This window comes from Eumetopias jubatus, unplaced genomic scaffold (assembly GCF_037043125.1).
Source record: "Eumetopias jubatus isolate StellerSeaLion01/CBP00866 unplaced genomic scaffold, mEumJub1_p1.0 scaffold_5, whole genome shotgun sequence".
Classification (NCBI taxonomy): Eukaryota; Metazoa; Chordata; class Mammalia; order Carnivora; family Otariidae; genus Eumetopias; species Eumetopias jubatus.
This window is the reverse complement of record NW_028274811.1, coordinates 57,535,464-57,561,928: the sequence shown is the minus strand read 5'-3', so window position 1 is coordinate 57,561,928 and position 26,465 is coordinate 57,535,464. Positions and strand designations below refer to the sequence as shown.

Sequence of the window (26,465 nt, the reverse complement as noted above, 5' to 3'; positions counted from 1 at the left end):
GGAGGTGCCGGCAAGGACCAGGTGTGAGGCCTGAGCTCCAGAACGTAAACGGGACAAGGATGATTACAGTATGAATATGCATATGCATCACCTCCTCCCTCCCCAGGGCTGCCGAGGAAAAGACTGCAGTGGCCATAAGTCTTCTGGCTCCTCTGCCCCCTTTCTTGTCCAGGTCAGAGTAGGCAGACCTCTGCAAAGAGCCAGGAGCTCAAAATAAACTGGGGGGAAAATAAAAGACTTGGGGCAGAAGGAAAGGGGGTGGGAGAGGAGAGACAAGCACTACCATGACCAGACAGGGGCAACTCTGTCTGAATGAGAATGAACGAGGGAAAAGGAGGAAGGGGGGACTGTGAAAATCTGTATGTGGATTACGAACTGGGTTTGCTTTTTATGTTCTTTGAGAGATGCAAGCCAAGACTGGACTCACTTCTATGGCTGATGCTCTCATCCGGTGTGACTGCAATCAATGGGGGGCTAATTTAAAAAATTAAAACTGACATCATAAAAAATGCTTAAAAACCTTCAAAAGAAGACATTTTCACATTCATGAAATCAGTACTTTTAGACTGTCTAGAAGAAATAATTTTTTTAAACAGTGTAGATCTTCCACTTTTTAATAATCCTAATAGAATGATGCTTAGTTTCACAAAGTTACTCCTAAGGCATCTTTGGACACCACTGGAGCTATTGTTGGCTCCGAATTATAACCCTTTGATGCTGCTTCTTCACAGGTCCAAAGACCAAAAAGATAGGTCTTTTCAACTACAGCACCTGGTTTTTACAGTTTCATTTTTCTACAAAGTAGCACTGATAATGCACTGCCACCTTAGTATTTTCTTGTAAACTGTGGCAATCTTGAATATTTGAAATTAGTTAATTAACTATCTTCTTCACTGTCTTCTTGTCATTCAGGAGTTCTGGTGGCACTCTCAGCCCCAGGCCATAGATTTTTCTTGGAGTTTTAGCAAATATACTGGTGATTCCATCCACAAAGTTGCTATACTGCAGTATCTTTGATGCTGGTGACTTTTAGCAATTTCGTAAGACCTACATTTGTGTGTTCTTTCTTTCTTTCTTTCTTTTTTTTTTTTCCAAAATGGGACTAAACTATTACTAGTATTTTCTCTTTGAACATACTACAATGCATGGATCAAACAGCAATATTCACATCTTGTGGGTCCAACTTTGGTCTCAAGTCCAAAGCAATCTTGTGAACATCTTTTCAAGAGTGTTTCCCCCCAGAAAGCATTCCTGACTTTTTAAAGGACATACATGTTTCTGTGGTAGGCTGTGAGGGGGAAAGAAATAAGACTTTCCAAATACTGATAACCAAGAAATTATTACTAATTGAACTTTTGTGTCAGGGCAAACCTGAAGATTGATTTCTTAGGATCATGTACCATTCCAAACAAGCTACAAAAGCTTTCTTCCCCTTGATCTGTCTGGTGGTGGTATGCCAACACAGAAATAATTGTAAAAGTTAGTAGCCATGCAACCACATCCAACTGCATTCATGAAGACTTTACTCTATGTCCAGCCTTCGATAAATCCATTATTTCCTCCCATCACTTCCATGATTCAAAAATAGAAAAGCAATCCACTTATTTTTTCATTAAACACGAACCTCCTACCTCAATTTCTTTTGCCATGAGCCATGATTCTTTAGGCAAATATGGTTCAGGTGTGACCCAGGAACTCTCTTCTGATTCGATGTTGTAGTAGTACTCATACTTATCCTGCAGGCTGAGTTTGAGCCATGAACCTTCAGTAGACACTAAAGAAAAGAAATTTGTTACATTCTAGAGTGAAACACTGAACCCTTCAACATTAATGCAGTTTCTCCAATACACAAAATAATCCAATAAACAGTTTTTCACCAAGCATTCAAATGGCCTAAATAAAAAAGAGAGAGAGAGAGAGAGAGAGAGAAATGACTCACTAAAATGAGTGAATTCTATGTTTTCAATGGCAGCTCTCAACTCAGCCAAATCAAGAGGAGGACGGAGGGATGTCTAATGCTAGGGCTCTGGACCTCAAACTTCTCAGGAGGATGAGAAGAGTCACAAATGGCCAACAAGAAGGAAAAGCAAACGAAGAATATATGTCCCTGGGAGATGTGAACAGCATGAAAAATGGACAGAGGAGACCAATGAGCAAGAATCTTCTTTGCTTAGAAAGTCTTCCAGCAACTTCTCTGAGAAGGAGCGACCTGGAAGGACTGTGACTCTTTATTTAGGGAAAGCCAATGATCTTCATTAAACCAATGCAGAAGTGACTAATCTTTACAGACAACTTCATCTAAAGTAAAAACTGGCATATGCAAACACTAAGGTCACTAAGTACAGAGAAGGAAAATGTCCTGGTTTGACTCACCTTGCTCTACATAACCACACAAAATGAGAAAAAAAAAATTGCAGAAAGGACTTAATTTGGCAGGGAGGGGAGGATGTACTAGAAAAAAAAATCTATGGCACTCATGGCTTAATTAGTTAAGAAGAGTATCTCCTCCTCAGGAATCCATGGGCTTTATTTCCTATTTAGAAATCTGTTTATTTTGCTGAATGGCCATGATTCCTGTCCCAGACCAGCGAGGTAAAACAACCACAAAAATAAACATAAACATGATCTGACCTAGATCAATCTAAACCAGCTGCTGTCAAGTGAGCCTTAGAGTAAACGTCTTTATAGGGAAATCAAAGTTGAAGTGAATTTCCTTATAGAATATTTAAATGGATTCAAATACCTAAGCAGGGGTAACTTCAAGGTCCTTGAATGTGTGTTGATTCTTTTTTTGGTTTTAAGTGCTTCTCAACTGTTCTGCGTGTCACTGCCCAGGAAAAGAGATGTTATCTCTTTCCAAACGGGCAGACAGCTGTTATCTGTGTAGAAATGTTGGCCCTACTAGAACCTATATTGTACAGTCAAATGAGGATGATCACAAGTAATCATTATGGATCTAAGGTAACTCCTAGGTTTCTGAATTGGGAATCTGGGGATACATGACTACATGCACCAGAACATGGCACAAAGGAAGAGGAGTAGGCAAGGGTCGTGGACAGAAGATTAATTAAGCTTAGGCCAAGATGGACTTGAAACTGAACTTAACCCCTGCATTAGTACTGTTGCATAAGTCTTTCTCCATGAAGGATGAGGTAGGGGACACTACAGTGACTCTGGATGAAGAGATGTGAAGGGAACAGGGAGGAGCTCAAAGGTGAGCAGATGCCAATTTAGAAAGAATGGCCAATAACCCTCCTCACACTTCATTAATGGGCAATTTGCTGAATTGAGGGGTGGAATCTCTGAGTTGGAAATACATCAGATAAACTTAGAAGTACACAGTGTACTATGGGAAAGACCTCCAGTTGAACTAAAAAAAACCCTTTTTATCCTCCAATTCTATTTCTTAGGCCATTCACATAGCTTCCCAAAGAAGAGTAGTCCATGACCTATGATGAGGTGCAAACAAACATTAGCCTGTGAGTCAGGAGACACTTGGATCCTTGATAGGACATGAAGTGCTCAGTAACCATCTACCAAAGGAACGGTGGCCTATCAAAAATTAACCTCTTTGGGTTTGTCACAGTCTCCCTCTGACCACAATCTCATGAATATGTTTCTAAATCTGAAAAATGAGTATAAGGCTCATGATCTCAAAGCTACTTTCCAGAGCTAACACTTCAGGGTCTGCCATTGGATTGAACAGGCATAAATACCTCCTGAGGTTATTGATCTGATCCCTTGGAAACCAGTTCATTCTACTTTATTCCATATTTTCAAAATTACTCTTTACTCCTACTTAAGATTGTACAATCATGTACCATTTGTTTCAAAAAGGATAAAGAGAAATATTAGTGTCAAAATCAGTTTGTATCACTAGAGAAATGGATCAATAAGCAAGCCCTAGATAAAGCAAAATCTCCTTAAATACTGTATTTTCTCAAGGTTATGATAACACCCATGCATAACCACCAAGTTAATCTGAGCTTTTCAAAAAAAACCTACGTCTAAAAAAATATTTTATTTTTTCTTAAAGATTTTATTTATTTATTTGAGAGAGAGAGAGAGAGAGAGAGAGAGAGAGCACAAGCCAGGGGAGAGGCAGAGCAAGAGGGAGAAGGAGACTCCCCGCTGAGCAGGGAGCCTGATGCAGGACTCGATCCCAGGACCCTGGGATCATGACTTGAGCCGAAGGCAGACGTTTAACCGACTGAGCCACCCAGAAGCCCAAGATAAAAAAATATATTAGAAATGTTCATTTTAAAGCAGTATTTGTCTTAAAATTAATACAATACCACAGACAGCGTCATATTCAAAATGACATTTAGTTGGTGTTAAATGACTAAAAAGCTTACCACTTTTAGATTTGTGCTCTTTTGCCTTTGCAAGGGCATGATAGTACCTGTCAGCACATTCAGGGATTATGTCATTTGTGTTAGACATAGAAGACTTCAAGACAGACAAAATATCACTTGGCTTTTCTTTCTCCAAACACTGATTAACATCGATGACCAGTGTAACCCCTGCATCATGGGAAAAAAAAAAAGTTTCTGTTAATGGTTATCTTCTACTTACCCTAGAGGTGCGCAAAGATGTAATTCAATCTTTCAGGAATGCATTGGCATTAAACCTTTTGTACCCTTTCAGAGTATGCAACACATATACCCAAGACAGTCACCAACTCACCTACCAGCCAGTTTAGGTTGTAAGAACAAGATCCCACAGAAGCACAGTTTATTAAAAATCATGGTATTTCCAGGTTACTCTCATGTGGTGTGAAGACACTAGGTCCTACTCCCTGTAGTGATCTCTAAGAGGAGTAAATGCATACGAACAGTAGATATGCAGTCCTTACAGAGGTCACTGATCTTAGGAAGACATTTATTTATTTTAGAATAAGTAAAAATCCTGATATTTTCTTGTATAGCACTAGTACACGTCACAAGATTTGTCATTAACCACCTACACACATGTTCTAGAAAGGCAACAGGTATAGCTGGCAGGCATACAATCCACTTAATTCTGAAGCCAGTTTAGACCTAGAAAACATCTTTTCCCATTTTAAGTTTCTGTCTCTCCCCATAAATCAAACCACACTGAACTCTTGGCTGTCTAAACAAAGTTAACATGGTGAATTCTTTATTATCCACTTTAGTTCCAGTTAAGAATATTCTGGCCTAACCAATGAAAGTACTGTTTTCACAAACCATAAATGCACTGAATTAGAAATCTAGAACAAAAAAATTGAAGGAACCAGGTCAAAAGACAAAAAAAGTTTTTGATGAAAAGGGAAGAGGTGGATATTCTTTTTCCTTTTTTTTTCTAACACACACATGTCAAACTCTACCATACACATGCTTAATGGTATATTGATGTCATCAAATTATGTTCACATGTACATGGAAGTACAAAAGCTGAAGGGGCAAAAAAATGGAGTTTGACTTTCAACAGCGTAGAATCAAGGTCACACAAATCTGGAAGAGTACATAAAGAATCAAGAACTTCTGTAGCAAACTTCGACTGCTGCAAAACAAAAGGCAAAGCAGTATGCTCTTGTGTTTATAAGAGTTAATAGGAATGGATCAACAGTTCCCCTTTCCTCTTCTCCAGGAAAGCTTTTGAGGATGGGACAAATGTGTTCCTGGTGTTTGAGAGGTTTGTGGTCTCAAAGAAGCAGGAGGAACAAGTAAATGACAAAGAATCCTCATGTGAATTACATCTGACAGCTTCAACTAACCCAGTAGAATGGTGTATTCCTTAAAAGATGGGTATAATAAAGGCACCCATTTCTTGATCTAGAAATGTGCTTTATCATGGAGTACTGACCGGCAAGGGGTGGGTCCAAAGGTTCATTTTCTAGGTAACTGAAACTTCCTCTTCCTCTTAAAAGAATCATTTTCCATGAAAAGTCTAAAGTCCCAGAGAAAACCCTAAGAGAACAGTGTCTCTTCCTGCTCATCATTTTGTCCACAGTCCCTGGTACACAGTAGGTGCTTAATGTTTGCTGAGGCTGCCAGAAGAGTCCTTCTTGTCACTATACTGTGCTATAATACCCTGAGTCGTTGTAGTACTATGGAGGTGTTTGGGCTCCTTTGTTCCTGCACTAAATGGCCTCAAACCCCTTTGCTTTTTCAATTCCCCCTCCTGCCCCACCAGTTCTCTTCTTGCTGCTGTGTGCTTGCACAGAGCAGCCAACACCTGACTGCCTGGTAATCCGTGGCTTCTGACGTGCTCTGAGCTGGGAAGAGACATAACCGAACTTGTTAGCATTATGCCTAAGAGAAGAACACACAGGCTCCACGTATCTGTCTGAGGTGTATCAACGAGTAGAGGAAAGCAGGTCCAGGGGCACAGGCTTTGAGACATCGACTTTGATTGCTTTTTTTGCTTCATCTGTGGGATGTGGTTTAGTTCCAGATAACTGAAGATGTCAGATAAATGGTCTACATAAAGTCAGGGATGTTTGTCGTTAAAGAACAAATTAAGACACCTCCCATAAATCTCCTAAGAGACCCGAAAGAACTGTTTGTGTTACATCTTAAGCCATATACTGGCAGTCTTTCTCATGTTTTCTCTCCTAAGAGGTGAAATAATCCCTAGCAGGGCAAAAAATTGGTTCTTGGGGGGAGGGGGCAAAACATCTTTTTGTGTATAAAGCATAGGCCTACATATGGTACATGAACAGATACACAATTCATCTGTGGTATTAAAATATCATGGTGGGAAGTACTTAGGGAAAATCTATCTGGAAAGATTCCTTGGGGTACAATGATGGGAGAAGGTTGGGAAATACTGCTCTCAGGAGTCAAAAGTAGAGACAGACCTACTTTAAGAAAGCAAGAGGCTCCGGTGGACATGAACATGGGCCCAAATGTAGGAGACTTGAGTTACTCTGCCCTTTTAAGTCTTGTCTGTGGTAAAACATATAGGGCAACACTTTTTCTTTTATTGGATTATCTGGGAGTGGGTTTGAGGCTTACAACATGTGACAAGAATCTGTTTCAAGTCTTCATACAAAGAATGAAGAATGCTTTTAAAGTTAAGATTAAACTCCTTTTTGACAAACTGGGAAATTCTCATCTTGATGTCAGAATATAGAAGGTTTTACTTCAGAACATCTTTTTGGTATTATTTATCATAGAAGATACTACGTCAACTCTTCCAAGGCACAGGGCAGAAGTGAAAGACAGGATTTTAAATGTGTAGGTCGGGAGTACACCATCACACAGAGTTGAGAAAGCCTCTGCCTTTCAGAGTCAGTAGAACCATGAGTGTCTCAATGGAAAAAACAGAACCAACTTCACATTTTCAGGCCACAGGTAGGAAGAACATGAATAAAATGAATGAAATGACTTCTAAATCGGTTTGATTTCTAAGAGAAAAAGCGTAACCCTTCCAGGCTGTTTGAGTGCCTATTTTTATCACCTCCTTTCTTAAAAGTATTTCTTCAAACTATGGCTTCCTTTAGGTTTATATTCAAATTTAAAGCTCTTACGGACACATTTCAAATTTATTTTATTTTTTCTTAAGGAGTAGAGTGCTAGAACGGAAAGACTTCAAAGACCCTAAGGGTATAAAAGTTCAGATTGGAGAAAGGCACATATTTTTCCAGGCTGAGGAAATAAAAACCAGATGTTCCCCAGGGATGCTTCCAAAGTTTAAAAGCACATCTTTGGGGGCAAGACTAAGGTATCTCAACAGCATTCTATGACCTTACAACAGGATACATCCTAATTGTGCCATGAATGGACAGGTTAATGAACAACACTTCCAGGAATCTTCATTTAGGTAGTTTATTTGTATATGTAGAGTGTTCGTGTATCATTCTTGAAGCTACTCTAGAATGCCATGTGATTTTTCATACTATTCCTCTATGAAAAGAGAGGCTTAGAATAAAATGAAAAGCTTAATCATTTGAGCCAATGAGGGGATTCGGCCAGGCGCAGAGTATGTCTATTCCACTTAGGCATTCTAGACCTGGGGAAGTCATCGTGGCTGGTTTGAGGACCCACTGGAAGAGAGAGCTAAAACCCCACTGATCACCTGACCTCCGTGAGCCCCTGCTCTGACTGGTGGACCACAGGGATGTTTTGGGTTTCCTGGAATTAGTATCCATTCAGAGCCAGTGTCCTATAATCCCTGAAAAGTCTGATTATGTCCTTTGACATCAGCACAGCCACCACAAAGATCGTAGACCTCTTTAGGAGAAGCCTGGAAGAAAGATGAACTGTGTAAAGTTTTGATAGTGTAGCAGTCCGTTCTCAAGAGGACTGGGTCTCCCCTTCATTCAAGGGGTTCTTGGTCTATAAATGATTAAACACGGGAATTGATTTAGGGGACAAGACTCTGTGCTCTTGCTATTCAGGTTACATTTTTGTTCATTTGACCTAGAACTCTTCTTCCACTTGTACAAATCAAGTATGAATTTAGGAGACGGTCTGTCTCATTTCTAGGAACACCACGGTCAATCAGCCAGTTCCACTGGTCTCTGTGAGTCAGACTATTCTGAGGAAGGCTTTGACTCTGCATCCATCACAGCAGCCACACGCACTTGCCTTTGGTGATTAAGTGCTGCCACCTGACCTCTAGGGCCCACCGCAGATTTTGGACTTGCCAGCCTCTCCACAACAGCATGAGCCAATTCCTTAAAATAAATCTCCCTCTTTCTCTATGTATGTGTGCATATAGATACTACATACTTTCCAGAGAAACAACTATTTATCTACAAACACACACACATACACACACACAGATACACACAGATATAGGACTATATATATAGCTGTTTCTTTTTCCCCCCCAGAGAAAAATATGCATGTAGTTCTGTTTCTCTGGAAAATCCTGACTAATACAATGGAAGACATGGAAGGGAGGAAAGGCATTTACTAATCAGATTGGGCTAGTTTCCTAAAGATCAAGATAAAAAAAGGGCTTGCTCACACTATGAATTTCAGAGTTTAGGAACCATTTTTTGCTTTCTGGATTTTGTTCAGCAACACCCTCACATTTCACTAGTTAGCTCCTAATCACTGAAAAGAGTGCCACCACCAGTGAAGCTTATTTTTGTACAGACACTCAACAACTGAAATTGCTACGGATCCAAATCTTTTCAGATATTAAAAGTACAGAAGTTAAAAAATTATTTAAATAAAAAAGTAATTCAGTGGCTTGACCAGCAAGGCACATGGGACCAGCAAAAGGAGATGCGGGCTTACATTGTTTTGCTTTGTCCTTGTCTGCGTTGGCCTCATTGACCGCGAGCTGTATCTCATCCAGCCAAAGAACTTTGGAAACACTCTCCGAGTCCTGGGAATATTGCCACAGAATAAAAGGAAGAATAGTGAATGATGATGAACAGAATCAGTAACTGCTTTTCAGGAGCCCATTTTTATAGTTCCTACAGACTCTCATTCAGCACCTACCAAGCACTGTCATAACACTGTACAAACTATTAACGAAATAACTCCCAAATCCAACCTCTTCTCCCTTCTCTACTGTCACCCCTTTAGTTCAGCCTACCATCACATCCCACCTGGACGGGTGCATTGGTCTATTTGTTTTTGTTGCTTCCAAGACTGCCCTCTACCACAGTGGTCCTCTACAAGGAAGCAGATGATCTCTAGCCTACCATCACATCCCACCTGGACGGGTGCATTGGTCTATTTGTTTTTGTTGCTTCCAAGACTGCCCTCTACCACAGTGGTCCTCTACAAGGAAGCAGATGATCTCTAGCCTACCATCACATCCCACCTGGACGGGTGCATTGGTCTATTTGTTTTTGTTGCTTCCAAGACTGCCCTCTACCACAGTGGTCCTCTACAAGGAAGCAGATGATCTCTTCAAAATGGACATCTCACTAGACGACCCGTCTGCTTAAACTCCTCCACAGGCTTTCCCCTGCATGTAGGAGAAAATAAAACTCCCTTCCCAGGCACTGTGGGGATCTAGCGATCCAGCCCTGCTGACCCCTCTGGCTTCACTCACACTCTTCTATTGCCTGTCCCAGACGTGCACAGCAGCCTCCTTCAGAGCCCCGCATTCTACCCCAGCTGTGTGGTTGTTGATTCTTTCTGACCCTTCAGGCCTTAATTCAAATGTCACCTCCTCCTCAAAAGCCTTGTCTGAATACTCTCTCCCTTAATCACTAACTGTGGTACCCAAGGTGGCCCAGAATACCACAGGATATTTTAAATTTGAGGGAAACACAATGACATTTATCAGACAGAGAGACAAAAATAAGGCAAAGAACCCTCAAGGACCTAACAGTTTAGTAGAAAAGATACATTTATCTAAAAACAATGATACTACAATGTGATCATGGTAATAATAGCTGTAGATACATGATCTAGAAACAGTCAAGAAAGGATTAACTTATAGTAGGGGTGAATTCCAGGGGGGAGAAAATAGTAGCTAAGGACAGCTTCAGAACGGAAGTGATAAAAGCAATCAAAAGGTATTACCTTTACGATTCATTTTACTTTTGGGTTGGTTGTGATGATCATACTACAAACATGGTGCTGGCATGTAATGTAATTATATGGGACTTCCAGGCTGTAACTGCCAAGATTACATAAACTTGCCCAAGATTACAAGTAAATACTATCAGGAAAAATTAAATATTTTCAGGGAAGAAGAGACATTTATTTTTAAACAACTGGGGACATTTGCCCATGTGTAGTATTAAGTGTCACGTGCTAAATGCAAAAGCAAGGCTGTGATGAACAGAAAGCCGTTCATCAGAGCTATGGAGAACCAGCTCCACCATTTCGGACTCATGGTGGATGGATGGGTTGCAGGAAGGAGAACTAACATGCATCGGCTCCTCCGGCAGGCTTTAATACTATTTCCCTCAGAGACTAACTTGAGATAATGTTTGTGGAAAGCACTCTGAAATGAGACAAGTACAGCCTAAAAACTACGTTCCATACAAGTTCATTTATGTATGTTTCAGTTTTTTTGAAGAGCATTTACCACATTCCTTCATAACTTATCGCTACAGAAGATACACCATACAAACTTTTGCCCAGATGAGAAGGAAGTTAACAACCCCACTTCAAAGCTTAAAGTATCTGTTTTATAGGGCAAACCAAAGAGAAACTTGACAAAGCAAATGAATTTAAGTCAACAGCTTAAATCATGACTCGTTACATTAAAGGATGCTTAGAGTTAAATACAAAACCAGGAGTAAAAACTGAATCCTACCAGTTTAAGGTCTCCTTTTAAATTGCTCACTAGAAGCCTGGAACTATATTTATAGGATGGTCAGGGCTCCACCTCTAGCTAAGGAGTCAGATTCAGCATATGAGTTACAAATGGATTAAGTAAAGAGAAGCTAGACCATCTGTAAATCAAGACATAAATTCCTGAATTTAGACGAGTCCTAGGCAATTTTAATTAAACAAAAAAGTACCCCTTTCAATATTTTGTGGCACTTTGGTTTTTATTTCTGCGATAAAATAGCTTTCAGTCTCAGCTTCTGTTACCATATATTTTGTAGTTGAAATATCAGACCCTGACTTTTGATTGCAAAACTCTTCCTGTGACGCAATTTAATCAAGTGTGAATAGTTTTCACAGATCAATTCCTTCCTGGCTTATCCCTCAGCCTGTAAGTCTTGGGTGAAACCTGCATTTTCTGATTCTTGCTGCATTTTATATGCAACGTGCTGTTGGATCGTTTGGCTTAGTGTTTAATCTTAAATTGTGTTAATTACAGAAAAACCTGTTACAATGCAGTTGTTATTGTTGTTGTTGTTGTTTTTTACTACACATTAAATCATATCCTCCGGGAAATAACTACTCACAAAAGCTTATATGTTGTGCAACAATGTGATCATACTAAACACTATTGAGTTGTACCCTTAATAATGATTAAGATGGTCAACTGCATGTTACACTTATTTTGCCACAATTAAAAAAAGAAGCTTATTGTAGACTGTTCACCAACAACCATGGAGTAAACAGAGTTCTCTGCGTTTCAAAGTTGTATCATGATTTCAGTTTAACCGACAAGTATGTTGAGTCACGGCAAAACAAAACACCCTAAAACCAGGTCTGGCCAAGGAGTGATGACAAATTCAGACCAATGTGGACACTGATGGAGAATTTTCCAAAGTAATCAAGCTCTGACATTTAGCTTCCTAAAAAATGTTGCTTTCCATAATTCAGTTCATGTATAATTATGTAGAGAGTTTAAGAATTACGATTTGAAAGAGCTGGGAGGATAAGGAAAAGACAGATTCTGACAGCTCAATTACTGAGTAGAAATTACCATCTGGAAGTGTGTTTTTTATAAATGGATAAAATTGAGATATCTGACAGTCTCAAAACTAACTACTACTCAACATCTACTGTCAGCTTACTTCTGGAAAGGACTGTATGTTACCTACATTCTTTCCATGCACAGAAGTATAATGGCTGGGAATTACAGCATCTACTCTGAACGGATTTTTAGGGGTGGGTAAGAGTTAAATGATTTTCTCCGGGGATAAAGTAATGTGCTCAGAGGCTCAGCCTGAGTCATGCGCACTGCAACATGAGTACTGTCACACCCTTTCCCTCCAGAGGACCTGGGCAAGTTTCCCAGTCTGCGGAGCCCAGGACAGCACACTCTTCAGGGGAGAACAAGGTTTCCATTTGCTGTTAACACATGAAACAGAGGTGGAACTGTGCTCCCTAGTTCTATACATTTAATAACATCCGGGAAACAGGACTCAGGTCACCAAGATGAAAGCCCTCATCATTGTTGCTGCTGGAGTAATGCTTCTGTCGCCCACTTTTTGTCAAAGCGGTAAGCTCTTTTCTTACGGGGCATGTTGGGGGTGCTGGTTTGTGTAGCAAGAATGAACTGCATCCAATTTTCTTTGCGTTTCACACAGTCTGCCGCCCAAAAGGCAGAGCTTAGTGTTTGTTATTAAAAGGTAGCATCACAGAAGTGAATAGCCATGGTCTGTTCACTCTATTCAACCCTTGCCAAAAACTAATGTTTTCTGCTGAGATTTAAAAATTTGTGGCATGGTCAAGATTTTAGATCTCTAAAATGAAGAATCAAATTTCTTTGTGAGAAGATTCTGACTTTCTAAGAATTTCCTCTGAATCAACAAAGATAGCACATTTTCAAGAAATTAAAAAAAATCCCAAGTTTATACATTCTCTTGAAGCACAAGTGGGGGGAAACAAGGATATTCCCAGAAAGAAAGAGTGGTCTTTCAATAAGTAATGCTAACAAGTTAGTGTTTCTTAATGAAATACCTTTTTTGACTTTCTCTTTGTATCATGGAGTTTTCCCTATGTTCACATGATTTTTTAGTTTGAGAAATGAGATCTCCCAGATACTATAATTCAACTCTTAATGTGTTTCCTATTTCACTCAACACAATGTTAGCCTGTCACCTCCTGCTTACTCCGAAATAAACCAGTTTGCAATAGATCTGGAGCCACAGCTTTTTTCTTTTTTTTCACTGTTAGGTCATTCTCCTGCCAACATTGTTAGGAGCGGGAGAGTGGGAGAGCTGGGGTTGAGGGGCAGCGATGAAACAGAATAAATAGAAATGCAACAAAACCAAGTCTCCATAAAGGAATGTTGCTTCAGTCGCCAAGGTGGTTGTAGGAGAGTCCCAAGAGAACCCACTCAGAGCAATAGCACATGTGTGATTCATGAAAAGGACAAGTGACTGTTCTTTCTGGGTGTGGATGGATGCAAATACAGCAGAAAAGCAAAAGAAAAGTGGTTTGTGAAAGGGGTTCCTTCAAGATGCTGGTGGGGTTTCATAGAGGCGAACAGGGGGCATTTAAAGGTGACAAAGGAAAAGGCAGTGCATTTGCTTTCTTCCATGGGGTCGGGGGAGAAACGTGAGCGAAGAACCGATTGTTTAGAGGCTGAAATCTGGTCCCCTTGGATCAGTCCTTTTCTCAGACCTTTCCCCAAGTTAAAAACATTTCAGAAACATTCTGCCAAATGGAAGACTGTATTAAGAATTCATCGAAATTCTTTAAAAATATGTAAAATTTAATGATGAGTACTATTCTGAAGGCACACCAGACTCTAAGGAATAAGACTTATTTAAGTTGAACCAGATCTGGAATTCTCATGGAAAAAGGAATCATGACTTTTTCACAAAGTCACTGTTTACCCTGTTTTTAGGCACCATGTCTTGCTTAAACACAGGAATTTTCTGCGAACTGACAAACACTTCGTTTCAAACAGCTCTTATCAGATCCTGAAAGGAAATAGCTTGTACACCATGTTCTTCAGCTACTGTCTTCCAGCTTTGTGCCTACTTCCCAAGGCACTTCTCTATGGGTGATACCAAATTTAAGCATTTTGCAAAATGCAAAATTGAGAACGATTTGTGTGGCTGAACTCAAGCATCACGCAACACACCTTCAGAGTTCACATCCAAACACAGGCACAGAACACTTCCCAGGATTTTTCTTTCTTTTTCATTAATCTATTCTCCTGTAAATGACACCTGAACACCTCCCTGTCCCTACTTGTTCAGGCAACACTTTCTGTCTTATACACTGAATTCAGTTTGTGCAATCTCAAGGTTATGAGGGAGGCTTCAATTTCACCTGGGGGTGAACTGCTAGAGATTACAGCAGGAAGAGAAACTGGCTTTGAATGAGAACCACGTTATTAATCACTAACTCCCAAGTATTCAACATGTAGGAATCCAGAGGTCATGGGAAAAGATGTAACTGGCAGAGCAATGGTATTTTAAATTAATATGAGGTTTGAAATCAGCATGAAAGTCCATCTTAGAAATTTCACAGGATCTACTTTTTGTACATCTCCAAGATTAATTTATGGAAGAATTATATAATGAGAAATAGGTTTGAGTATTAAGGTCTAGTGTATTTTTGAAATTGCTCTTGCATGAGTTAGGATTATTAAAATTAGCCTGCCAACCAATGCCCAACATTTATAGTATGTAGTTGTTGTGTCTCTATTCCTTTTTGTTCCATTTCCAATTTGCATAAATGGAATTTTTTAAACTGAAGTATAGTCGACATACAGTGTGTCATTAGTTTCAAGTTTACAACATAGCGACTCAACGATTCTACACATTGTGTGGTGTGATTACCACTTGTCGCCATACAATGTTATGAGATCATTGACTATATTCTCTATTTCCATCTTTTCTTCGTTTCCTCTCGTCTTGTCCCTTGTCCCATCTTCTTGCCCAGCATCATCTAGAGGAGAAACCTGCCTCCTGCCTCTCCCTCACTGCCACCAGAGCCAACTGGATGCCAAGTCCTTGGAGGCGCCATCAGTCTCAAGTGTTCATCTTTATCGTTCTACTGCCATCGCTCTAATCCATTACTGTCCACCCTGAGTTTGAATGACTACAGTAGGCTCCAAATCAGTCCCCCTTGCCTCTAATTTCTTACTTTTTCAGTCTGTTCTCTACACTGTCACCAAAGTCATCTTAAATATAAGTCAAATCAGGGTTATATTAGCATGCTATTGCTGCTGGAACAAATTACCACAAACTGAGTGGCTTAAAAACAATACAGATTATATTTCTGGAGGTCACAAGTCCTGAAGTCAAAGGTGTCAGCAAGGCTGTGTTCATTCTGGACACTCTAGGGGAGAACCTGTTGTCTTGCTTTTTTCAGCTTCTAGAGATCACTTGCATTCCATTCCTTGGTTTATGGCTCCCCCTTTCATCCTCAAAGCCAGCAGCACAGCATCTTTAAATATCTGGCATTGACTCTCTTGCCTCCCTCTTATAAGGAGTCTTAGGATTACATTTGGCCCACTCAGCCAATCCAGGACCCTCATGCCATCTGAAGATCCTAAATCACATCTGTGAAGTCCCTTTTGCCATATAAAATAACATATTCAACGGTTCCCGGCATTAGCAGGTGGAATCTTGGGGACCCATCATGCTGTCTGCCACAATGGCCATGCCTCTGTCCACAATTTTGTATGTGCATGACCCCAGCATCTAAGAAAGGGCACGTCATTTCTTAGTATAGATAAAGAGGCCCTTCAGAGATTTGGCTGGAACCTACTCTTTCATCTCTCAGATGCACCTTGTGAGCGTAAGAGGGCACGTTTTTGTGCATCTTCTCCACTAGTCTGACACAGAGTTTATTTAAAACTCTATCACTGGCATATAAATATGCAATGAACGTTTGCCGAATTAACTTATCTGACATTCCCACATCCCATACCAGCCCACACTATGCCTCTGTCCATATTTCACCATCCAGATTCTTACTCATCTATTAATTTCCATCTCTCCGTGAACCTTGCTCATCTTTTTCATGTTCATCTTCTCCCTGACATTCTGCTCAAACATTTAAATCTGTTAACTACTGTCTGGATGCCTATATGGTTTATAATCAACATGACTTTGGCCTGTAGAGGTCTGATGTGCTATTACTGTTTTCCCCAGCAGTATTATAAACTTTCTACATGCAAGGAGTTGCCATCTCATTTTTGTTCCTGCATGGGTGAGCACTGTGGCTGGGGCATATGATATATACCAAATGCATTCCTGTTGATTACCTGATTTATAGTGCTTTTTGACAATAAAAATGATCCTCAATTCTACAACTAGAGAAATTATGTAGCCTAAGGCTTTTAGTTTTATTGTCTCCTGAACCTTAGTCATGGGCTCAGCAATGATCCATGTTAATACTTCTTCTCAATTACAGGCATGGAAAATGATGTACGCACCTTGGTAGAACCAACCTTACCTATTAAGACCTTCCGTGGGGACCCCTTCAGTTCTTTTGAAGACTTCCCCCTTTCTGCCATAGAAGGCTGGACAGGAGCTACCACAACTGTAAGAATTAAGTGCCCTGAAGAAAGTGTTTCAAATCTTCGTGTGAATAATTCTACCCTGGGGTACCTGAACAGCTCCTTAAGTACCAAATTGATACCTGCCATCTACATCCTGGTGTTTGCAGTAGGTATGCCAGCGAATGCGGTGACCCTGTGGATGCTCTTCTTCAGGACCAGATCTATCTGTATGACCATCTTCTACACCAGCCTGGCCATTGCAGACTTTCTTTTCTGTGTCACGCTGCCCTTTAAGATAGCTTACCACCTCAATGGGAACAACTGGGTATTTGGAGAGGTCATGTGCCGGGCCACCACAGTCATCTTCTATGGCAACATGTACTGCTCCATTCTGCTCCTCGCCTGCATTAGTATCAGCCGCTACCTAGCCATCATTCATCCTTTTACTTACCGAGCGCTGCCCAAGCGCACCTATGCCTTCATAACATGTGGACTGGTGTGGGCAATGGTTTTCTTATACATGCTGCCATTTCTCATCCTGAAGCAGGAGTATTATCTCGTCCAGCAGGACATCACCACCTGCCATGATGTGCACAACACATGCGAGTCCTCGTCTCCCTTCCAACTCTACTACTTCATCTCCTTGGCATTCTTTGGATTCTTAATTCCCTTTGTGGTCATTATCTACTGCTACACAACCATCATTCGGAGGCTTAATACGCATGATGACAGATGGTTGTGCTATGTTAAGGCGAGTCTCCTCATTCTTGTGATTTTTACCATTTGCTTTGCTCCAAGCAACATTATACTTATTGTTCACCATGCCAACTACTACTACAACAACACTGATGGCTTATATTTTATCTATCTCATAGCTTTGTGCCTTGGGAGCCTAAATAGTTGCCTAGATCCACTCCTTTATTTTCTCATGTCAAAAATCATAGATCACTCCACTGTTTACCTTACGATGGTGAAATCATGCTAGAGAATAAGGAAGGCTATCTGTGAAAACATACATTCTTAGGGTAACCTGTGCCTAGTGCCAGGAGTTCTACCCTGCTGCTCCATTTTTGAGTTCTTAAGAAATACCGCTTCAGAATAAAACATTACAAGGGCACTTTTTTACTTTAATACTTTCTCAGTGTTTTAAGAATGTCACTGCAGGAGCAAAGACATCACCATTTTCTTTAGGGCAACTGACACACTTGCCTGACTGGTACTTCAAGCTCTTTACATCTCCATCTGCCCCACTTCTATGAGGCTTCTGCTGTAGGTGCCCTGGCGGAGGAGGTGGGACACGATGACGCACAGGGAGAAGCTAAGATCTCCATTTTCACTCTTTGGCATCATTTTTAATTCTTCTGCTTCCCTCCACTCTCATGCTGGTGGCTACCTCGTCACCTCACTCTGAGTTATTTTTAACACTAGGGTCCATTACCCTAGTCCAACCTTTGCCTTCTTGCCATTCTCCTCACTGCCAGCCTATCCTCCATTTCACCGGCCACCACCAGAGTACTCTTCCTCAGATAGCAGATTGAGCACATCACTCAAAGTCCCCAGTTCAAAACCTGCCACTGACTGTCCACTGCTTTGGAATAAACTAGAAATCTCTGGCTCACCATTCAGGACGAACATTTCAACTCTACTTCCGAATAAACCTTGCCTGGCCAAGCTTCTTGTTTTGCTGTAATCTTGATTTCTCCACTCTTTGCTCTTGCCTCTTAACTGTAAAGCTGTTTTTAACATGTTTGCCTTAATTCTTTCCATCTCTTAAAGCCTTCAATGGACCATTCTTCTGATTGTCAAGCTAGAAGTTCATTTTTCTCATCTCCCTTTCTTGTATTTTTATTCTGACACTTATATGTAGTTCCTTTACATACAAATATTAATTTCATTAACACTTAATTAAGTACCATGTAAAGAAGGGGCCCATCCTCTCCCTTCTTTAGCTTCTTATAGATCCAAGTCTTCTCAGAGTCCAAGTCTTCTTGGTGGGGCCCAGATCCATGCTTTGTATATCATGCTGCTGAGTGAACGAATAAAATCCCAAAGCATCTAAGCATCATGAAAGCCCATTCAGTTCTTACTGAGAAGGCAAGGTACCCTGTACAACATCGGACATCGTTTTTAGTTGGGCATGTTAAAAAAAGAAAAAAAAAAGCTAAACTAGAACACACTCATGAGGTCATTTAGAAGTTTAAAATAACATCTCCAATATTTTTTCCTTATATGTAGTTTTTAATGGGGAAATATTTTGTTATAAATGCCCAGTATATTCCTATAAGTCAACGACAACATTTCTCTTAGTTTAGGGATTAGATAGGAGATGGGATATTAGTGGTTAAGGATATGAAGGATTGCTGACATAAATGTTCAAGTCCATGGGAATGTGCGTAGACCATATACTTTGTAATGACTATCAAAACAATAAAATATCTTAAAAGAATTGTTTTATTGTTCAAACTTTCCTATTTCATTGGATCTAGTTAAAAAAAAAACCTACAAAAACCACACACATGAAGATCTTTTATAGTAGGTATGTGGTTATGTGAAAAATAAAAATCAGTTAAACACTAAAGCAAGCAAGAGAAAGAAACCTGTGGGCACCTGGCTGGCTCTCAGTTGGTAGAGCATGAGACTCTTGATCTCTGGATTGTGAGTTTGAGTCTCATGTTGGGTGTAAAGATATGGCGGGTATAGAAATTACTTAAAATAAAAAAAAAAACACCACTTTTTTTTAAAAGAAAAAGAAACCTATAATAAGTTTTAAGATGACAAAAACTTCAATGAAAGGAATACGTTTCTGCAAATAAAGTCACCATGTGGAATACAGATTTACCTAGGGGAGAAAAATACAGCCAATATTCACTTGTTAAAAGCACACAACTTGTACGTAGTAAATATACATGTAGCAAAACCAAACTTTTTTGGGGATCCAATTCCTAAGTTCTCAAGGAGAGCCTTTATTTTTAAAATAGCTCACAATTCACTGCCTCTACTGAAGAGACATATAAAAGGTCTTTTCTGCTAAGTATGTGCTAACGTGCCTATTACCCAGCCTTTCTCCATGAGACAAAAGGAATTTGGTGCCCAGGCAAGGTTACACTTGAAATATTATTAACAAGGATCAAGAATTCTCACCAACTTACATCAATGTATCCTCAATCTTTTATAAAGCTGGCCACAAGTTCCATGCAGACGCTATCCACTGTGATCATTAAGAGCTATATACTTTCACACAAACTTTACTTTATACTGACAATACTAGTAATATAATTTTTTTCTATTATTTTCCAAGGCCAGACCTTGGGAAGGCAATGCACAGAATAACCTCCATCAAAAACCGGAATTTCTAGGTAACAAAATAGCAGAGATTAAAAAACACACATAGAGACCTCACCAAAAAAAATAACAGAATCGGACTTCTTTCCAGGGAAAGAACAGGCTGAGAAAAACCAAGTTTCAAAACGAATGGGCAGAGAAGGAAAATTGTGTTTACACAAAGCCGTTTAACCAAATCAGATTCATTGCTTGGAATGGTAATGTTTTCAATGTGTTAGCTATTGCCAATACAGTTCAAGCTCCTAATTTTATAGGCCAAAAGTGGCTTAATGCCTGAGCTAGAACCCAGATCCTTAGGCTCATATTTAATGCTCTATTTCCACTACTAAAGCTACTGCTCTTAGACTTAGGAAGCAAGCCTGAGAGAGAGCTGGCAAAGCGTGGACACTCAGCAAAGGCTTCTGACTGTTCTAGCGAGGTCCTGTGACATTCCCTCCTGACCTAAAGCCATTAGATTGGAAAGCTCTGGAGGGGGACTTCCACAGCCTGCCTATGAAAGGTGTTATGGAGTCAAGTTCACTTCAAGGACAAACCTCATGTGGGCTGTGGGTCTATCTCTATTCTGTACCCAGAAGATCCCAACTGTGGTTTGTGGATGGAGCGATCTGTGTGTCTAGTAAGGACCTTGTGACACAGTCATCGCTCAGTCCTTATCTGTGTGGCAACCCATCAGGGCCCACAATAATATTTGCTACATTATTTAAGTACTTTTTTGGGGTGTCAAGCTCCATGCAAAATGCTGAACACTCTAACACACATATATATTCATAATTAATGCAATTGTATATAACTATATGTTGATATGTAGAAATAGAAATATATAAACATACAAAGATGTATTATCACATCTATATATCATCGTTTGACCCTTACCATAATCCTTTAAGATAGGCACTACTACACCCATTGGACACATGTGGAAATGGAAGCACAAAGAGTTTGAGGGACTTGACTAAAATCTCTGGTTATTTTGTGACAAAGCCAATCCTGGAGCGGTGCCTGTCTGTCTCCACAGCAAGTAACTTTATCTTCCAATGCTGGCAAGTGTGGCTTGTGCCACGACCATGGCTCCATCCGTGGGAGCAGCAGATGGAGGAGACCCCTTCCGCCCTCCCTGGGACGTGGGGACCCAAGGCTTGAGTTTCAGTCTCACCGTCATATTCCCTGGCCTGCGATTTAACATTCACGTTCCCTCACATCAGGGGAGAGGGGGCCCAGCCTCCCAGCTGCTGTGAGGGTCAAATGAGGATGATTTCCTGATGGCATCCTTAATGCACAGGGGGTGATGCAATGCTACGGCCATCCCTGTCAGAAGCCTAACATCTCAGAAGTGCCCACATTGGGGGATATTTTTCTTCACCTGTAAGGAGGCAGTTCAGTAGTGTGGGGTGACTAGGGTATGGGTGTGTGTGCACGTGTGCGCCCACGTGCGTGTGTATGACTATATGTGTGGATATATAAATACACATACATCCATATAAATACTTTAAATTTTATTTATTAAAACTATTTTTGTATATGTAGTATATGGTACAAAATTTAAAATGCTGAAAAATATTTCTTCTTCTCCCCTCACCACTCAATTCTCTTTGCCACAGGCAACACTTCTGAACGCTGCTCGAGACTACGTTATGACAAAATATTTCTAATAGCTTGTATTGAAGTTAGCTGCTTTGAAGGGAGCACTTTGGGCCAGTAGGTCTTATTCCAGAAACTAAGTTACAGGGGGAAACAGCCCTCTGTGAGTTCTTTACACTATTTTTTGTTTTGTTTTTTAAGTTTAGAAACATTCAGCATGTAATACATTCACTCTGTAAAAAATGAAATCCAAACAGCATAACAACAGAGTAAGAAAGAAGTCTCCTGGGCCACCTGGCTAGCTTAGTCGGTACAGCATGTGACTCTCAATCTCAGGGTTGTGAGTTCGAGCTCCACATTGGGTGTGGAGAGAACTTAAAAATAAAATCTTAAAAAAAAAAAGTCGTCTCCCATCTACACCAGCTTTCTAGTTCACCTTCCAGAAGATGTTTCCTTCTAGAAATATTTTATGCATATACAAGCATATGCTTACAATTGGTGTGTATTCCATTTTGAGGCATGTGGAAACATGTTTTTTTTTATTTAACGATATACATACTGAAGATTGTCCAATATAGATTCACTCATTCTTTTTAATGACCACAGAATATTTCACTCTATGGATATTCTGCAATTTACTTAACTGAGCCGCTCTTGATGGGTATTTATGTTGTTTTGGGTCTTTTGCTATTACAATGCTTCAGTAAACATCTTCTTCCATCTGACTTAATGCACAACAATATATGTTTCTGAATCAGACAGACCAGGTCACGGTTGCAGAACTAATTACTTTTTGGATAACTTTGGACAAATGACTTAGTCTAAGTTCCATTATCTATAAGATGATAATAAAGAGATTTCATTCATATGTCTGTTATGGATTGTAATGATTATATGAGATGGTATGCATACCAGTACTTAGTACCATGCGTGGCAAGTGGCGGGTGCTCAGTTAATGTTTGCTCTAGTCAAAGATGTTTTTCCTGTTTCGGATGAGGCAGTTTCTGGGTTGTGAAGACCTCTACAGAGGAAACATCCACCCCTTTGGGGTGTGGTTTGCACCTGGGGACACGGCAGCTACGAAGAGGTCCCAGGTAGCATCGCTACCATTCGCAGGGATGAGGTCATAAACTTCACCACTCAGTACCCTTCCAAGAGGGGCCAGCGTCTGTGGAATTCCTCCCACGATCAGTATAAGCTCTGTAGCGAGGGAAAAACCCTCTGCTCTTTAAGGGGACTTGTAGCCAGGTCGGTCTCCTCCCGTGCGGAGAACAAACCATGCTCACACCCTCCTGGCCCTGTGTTCCCTGCCTGCACCCTCCTGCTTTCCACCCACCTAACCAGCTCCTCCTTCCCTTTCAGGTGCAGCTCCTGTTCTGTCTCCACGACCACTCCTCTTAGGACTCTCGTCCTCAACAATCCCCTGGCCCTGCTTCACTCTGGGCAGGACTTGTTTTGACATATGCGTCACTCACTGTTACGTAACTATTCTATATGAGAATGCCCACTGCCTCAGTTTCTAAGCATCTTAAGGATAAGGACAGAGAACTTCAAATGTTAGGTGTTCCTTGTATCATTTCCCCCCCCCCACACCGGATGCTATACACAGTACTAAGCACACAGTATGTGCTCAGTCAATATCCAATGACCTGGACTCTGAACAAGAACTTAACCACCGATGAGTTTTTAGTTAAAGTAGAAGTAGTAATTAGCTCTGGAGCCACCTTCCTCCTCATGTTTGATACAAAAATAGAAAGAGCCCTTTTATTTCCATTTTGATCCACAGGCAATTGCTGGGACAAGCAGCTCGTAAGTTTTAGGAAAAATGAGTAAAGCAAATCCTCCCTCTCAGCCCCCCTCCCCAAGCCACTCTGTAAATTTAAAAGCAACAAACCTACGGAGACTCACCATGAGTTTCTGTGATTTAGCATGGTATAAAACATCCTGGTAGTGCTGGGCGCAGTCTGGGTCCACATTTTTAATCTTAGCAGTCGGTAACAGCAGAGTATCTAAAGTTTTCAAAGGATTCCCTTCATCAATAGCTTCATTGATGTGTCCTACAGCTACAATTCCTAGGGGAAAAAAAAGTTTTCCTCTTAAGTCACAGTCCATTGTAAGTTCTCTAGAATCACTTATGACAAAGATTTAGTTAGAAAGGGGGATGGGGACCCCCCCCCACATAAACTGTAAGAGCTAATAAACAAGCACGCCACGGCTGCAGGCTACAAGATCAACGCAGGAAAATCAAGTGTATTTCTCCGCACTCACATTGTACAATCTGAAAATGAAATGGAGGAGAAAATTCCATTTGGAATAGGTTCCAATCACAAATACACTATAATTACTTAAAGAAAACAGGAATAAATTTAACAAAAGAAGCACGGGACATGTTCACTGAAAACTCTGAAACACCATCTAAAAAAATTAAAGATGACCTAAATACACTGAAAACTCATCCCATGTTCACGGATCTGAAGAGTTAATACTGTTAAGATGGAAATCCTCCTCAAACTGCTTTATAGATTCAGTGTAATCCCTTCAAAGTCCCAGCTGCCTTCTTCTTTCAAACAGAAATTGTCAAGCTGAATCTAAAATTCCTATGTAAAGGGGTGCCTGGGTGGCTCAGTTGGTTAAGCGACTGCCTTCGGCTCAGGTCATGATCCTGGAGTCCCGGGATCGAGTCCCACATTGGGCTCCCTGCTCAGCAGGGAGTCTGCTTCTCCCTCTGACCCTCTTCCCTCTCGTGCTATCTTTCATTCTCTCTCTCTCAAATAAATAAATAAAATCTTTAAAAAAAATAAATAAAATTCCTATGTAAATGCAAGGGGCCAAGAACAACCAATGCAGTCTTGAAAAACAACAAAACTGGAGTTCTCTTCTCATTCTGAAAACTTACTACAAAGCTACAGTTAATCAATACCGCACAGTACTGACATAAGGACAGATGTACAGATCAATGGAAAAGAATTTAGAGTTCGAAATAAACCCTCACATTTATGGTCAATTGATTTTTGACAAGAGTGCCAAGACAACTCAATAGGTCACAGTCTTTATAACAAACAGCACTGGGGCAACTGGACATCAGATGCATGTAAGAGTGAAGTTGGACTCCCTACATCACATCATACACAAAAAATAACCCCAAATGGGTCACAGACTTAAGTGTAGAAACTTAAACTATGTAACACTTAGAAGAAAACAGAGGAGTAAATCTTTGCGGCCTTGGGTTAGGCAGTAAATTTAGCTGTGACACCAGAAACACAACTGAAGAAAAAGATAAATACACGGGATGTTGTAAAAATGGAAACTTCTGTGCTTCAAAAGACACCAAAGAAGGTGAAGATAATCTAAAGATTGGGAGAAAATACTTGTAAGCTCTGTCTCTGATGAAGACTTGTATACCTTATATATGTTTATCCTAAATATAAGGAATTTTTATAATAGGGCAATGAAAAAAAAGCCAATTTAAAGTGGATAAACGCCTTGAACACACACTTCTTGAAAAAAGATATACAAATGGCTAATAATCACATGAAAAGATACTCAATATTAGCTATTAGGAAAATGCAATCCAAATCACAATGCGATACCACTTTATACCAATTAGGATGGCTATATTAGAAAAGACAGTAGCAAGTGCTGTGAGGATGTGGTGAAACTGGAACTCTCATACACTGCTGGTAGAAACGGGAAATGGTACGGTTGTGATGTGTCCTACAGCTACAATTCCTAGGGGCACAGGAATGAAAAAATACAGAAGCCAAGCTATGGAATTTGACAAGTTTTTGCAACTCTAGGATATCTATTCGGAGGCCCCCTCTTAGTACCACCATCTAATTATTAAAAATAAACTATCAGCCAGTCATAACATACTACAGTGTATGCACGTACATGCGTGAATATACTTATATATGTTTGACCCTTGAACAGTGTGGGGGTTAGGAGCACCAACCCCTCATGCAGTCAGAAATCCATGTATTACTTTTGACTCTCCCCAAATTTAACTGCTAATAGCTTACTATGGACTAGAAGCCTTACTGATAACATAGTCCACTACTAAGTATCTTGTACGTTTTTATGTATTACAAGCTAGGGAAAAGAAAATGCTAAGAAAACCATAAGGCAGACAAAATACATTAACTGTAATGTACTGATAAAAAAAAAAAATCTATGTTTAAGTGGGCCCGTGCAGTTCAAACCCATATTGTTCAAGGGTCAACTATCTATGCACATACATACACACACACATACGCACACTAACAGGGGGCTTTTGCTTCCCAGGTTAGTGCTGACAGATAAGAACTAGTAAAAAAACTACACATTAACAAGCAGTGCTTACAAAACAAATGTTCTTAGAGCCAAACTACTGTCATTTTGTTAGCTAGTTTTCAAACATAATCACAAGTCACTTTACAAACGTGATACGCTATGAAACAGAGTAAGTACTGTAATTTTTAAGAACTATCTTCGTTCTGATGCTCAAGTTAAGTTAAATATTTAGCTAAATATCTCCTGAATAGATGACCCATAAATACTACCTTGCTAAGAACGAAAAGATTTATCTGTAGAAGGAACAATTTAAAATGCCCAGAAATTATTCCAGATTATAACACTTAAATATATTTGAAGAATAAGCAAAAACACTTCTCTAAAATGCAAGTTACATTATCTCAAAACACTGGAAGAATTCAGGAAAGTAAGTACTATCCATATATATAAGGTATCATTTTACCCTGTAGGAGTTATAACCTGGAGAACATAGAATACTTCATGTCATTCCCTGGACACAA

The 26,465-nt window shown here is 40.1% G+C and overlaps 2 protein-coding genes across 4 annotated transcripts in view; one reads left to right on the top strand and one right to left on the bottom strand.

The window, feature by feature from the left end:
- IQGAP2 (IQ motif containing GTPase activating protein 2) overlaps window positions 1-26,465 on the bottom strand; it is a 287,962-nt gene that overhangs the window by 65,217 nt on the left and 196,280 nt on the right. For all 3 annotated transcript variants that reach the window (XM_028114559.2, XM_028114560.2, XM_028114561.2), the window contains 4 exons: window positions 23,584-23,747; window positions 9,216-9,306; window positions 4,356-4,523; window positions 1,632-1,774 (listed from right to left, as the gene is read on the bottom strand). In XM_028114559.2, the coding sequence (XP_027970360.1) occupies window positions 1,632-1,774; window positions 4,356-4,523; window positions 9,216-9,306; window positions 23,584-23,747 (566 nt within the window). The remainder of the gene's footprint in view (window positions 1-1,631; window positions 1,775-4,355; window positions 4,524-9,215; window positions 9,307-23,583; window positions 23,748-26,465) is intronic.
- F2RL2 (coagulation factor II thrombin receptor like 2) lies at window positions 12,726-17,740 on the top strand. Its single transcript, XM_028114433.2, has 2 exons — window positions 12,726-12,789; window positions 16,668-17,740. The coding sequence occupies exons 1-2, from the start codon at window positions 12,726-12,728 to the stop codon at window positions 17,738-17,740; spliced, it is 1,137 nt and encodes a 378-aa protein (XP_027970234.1).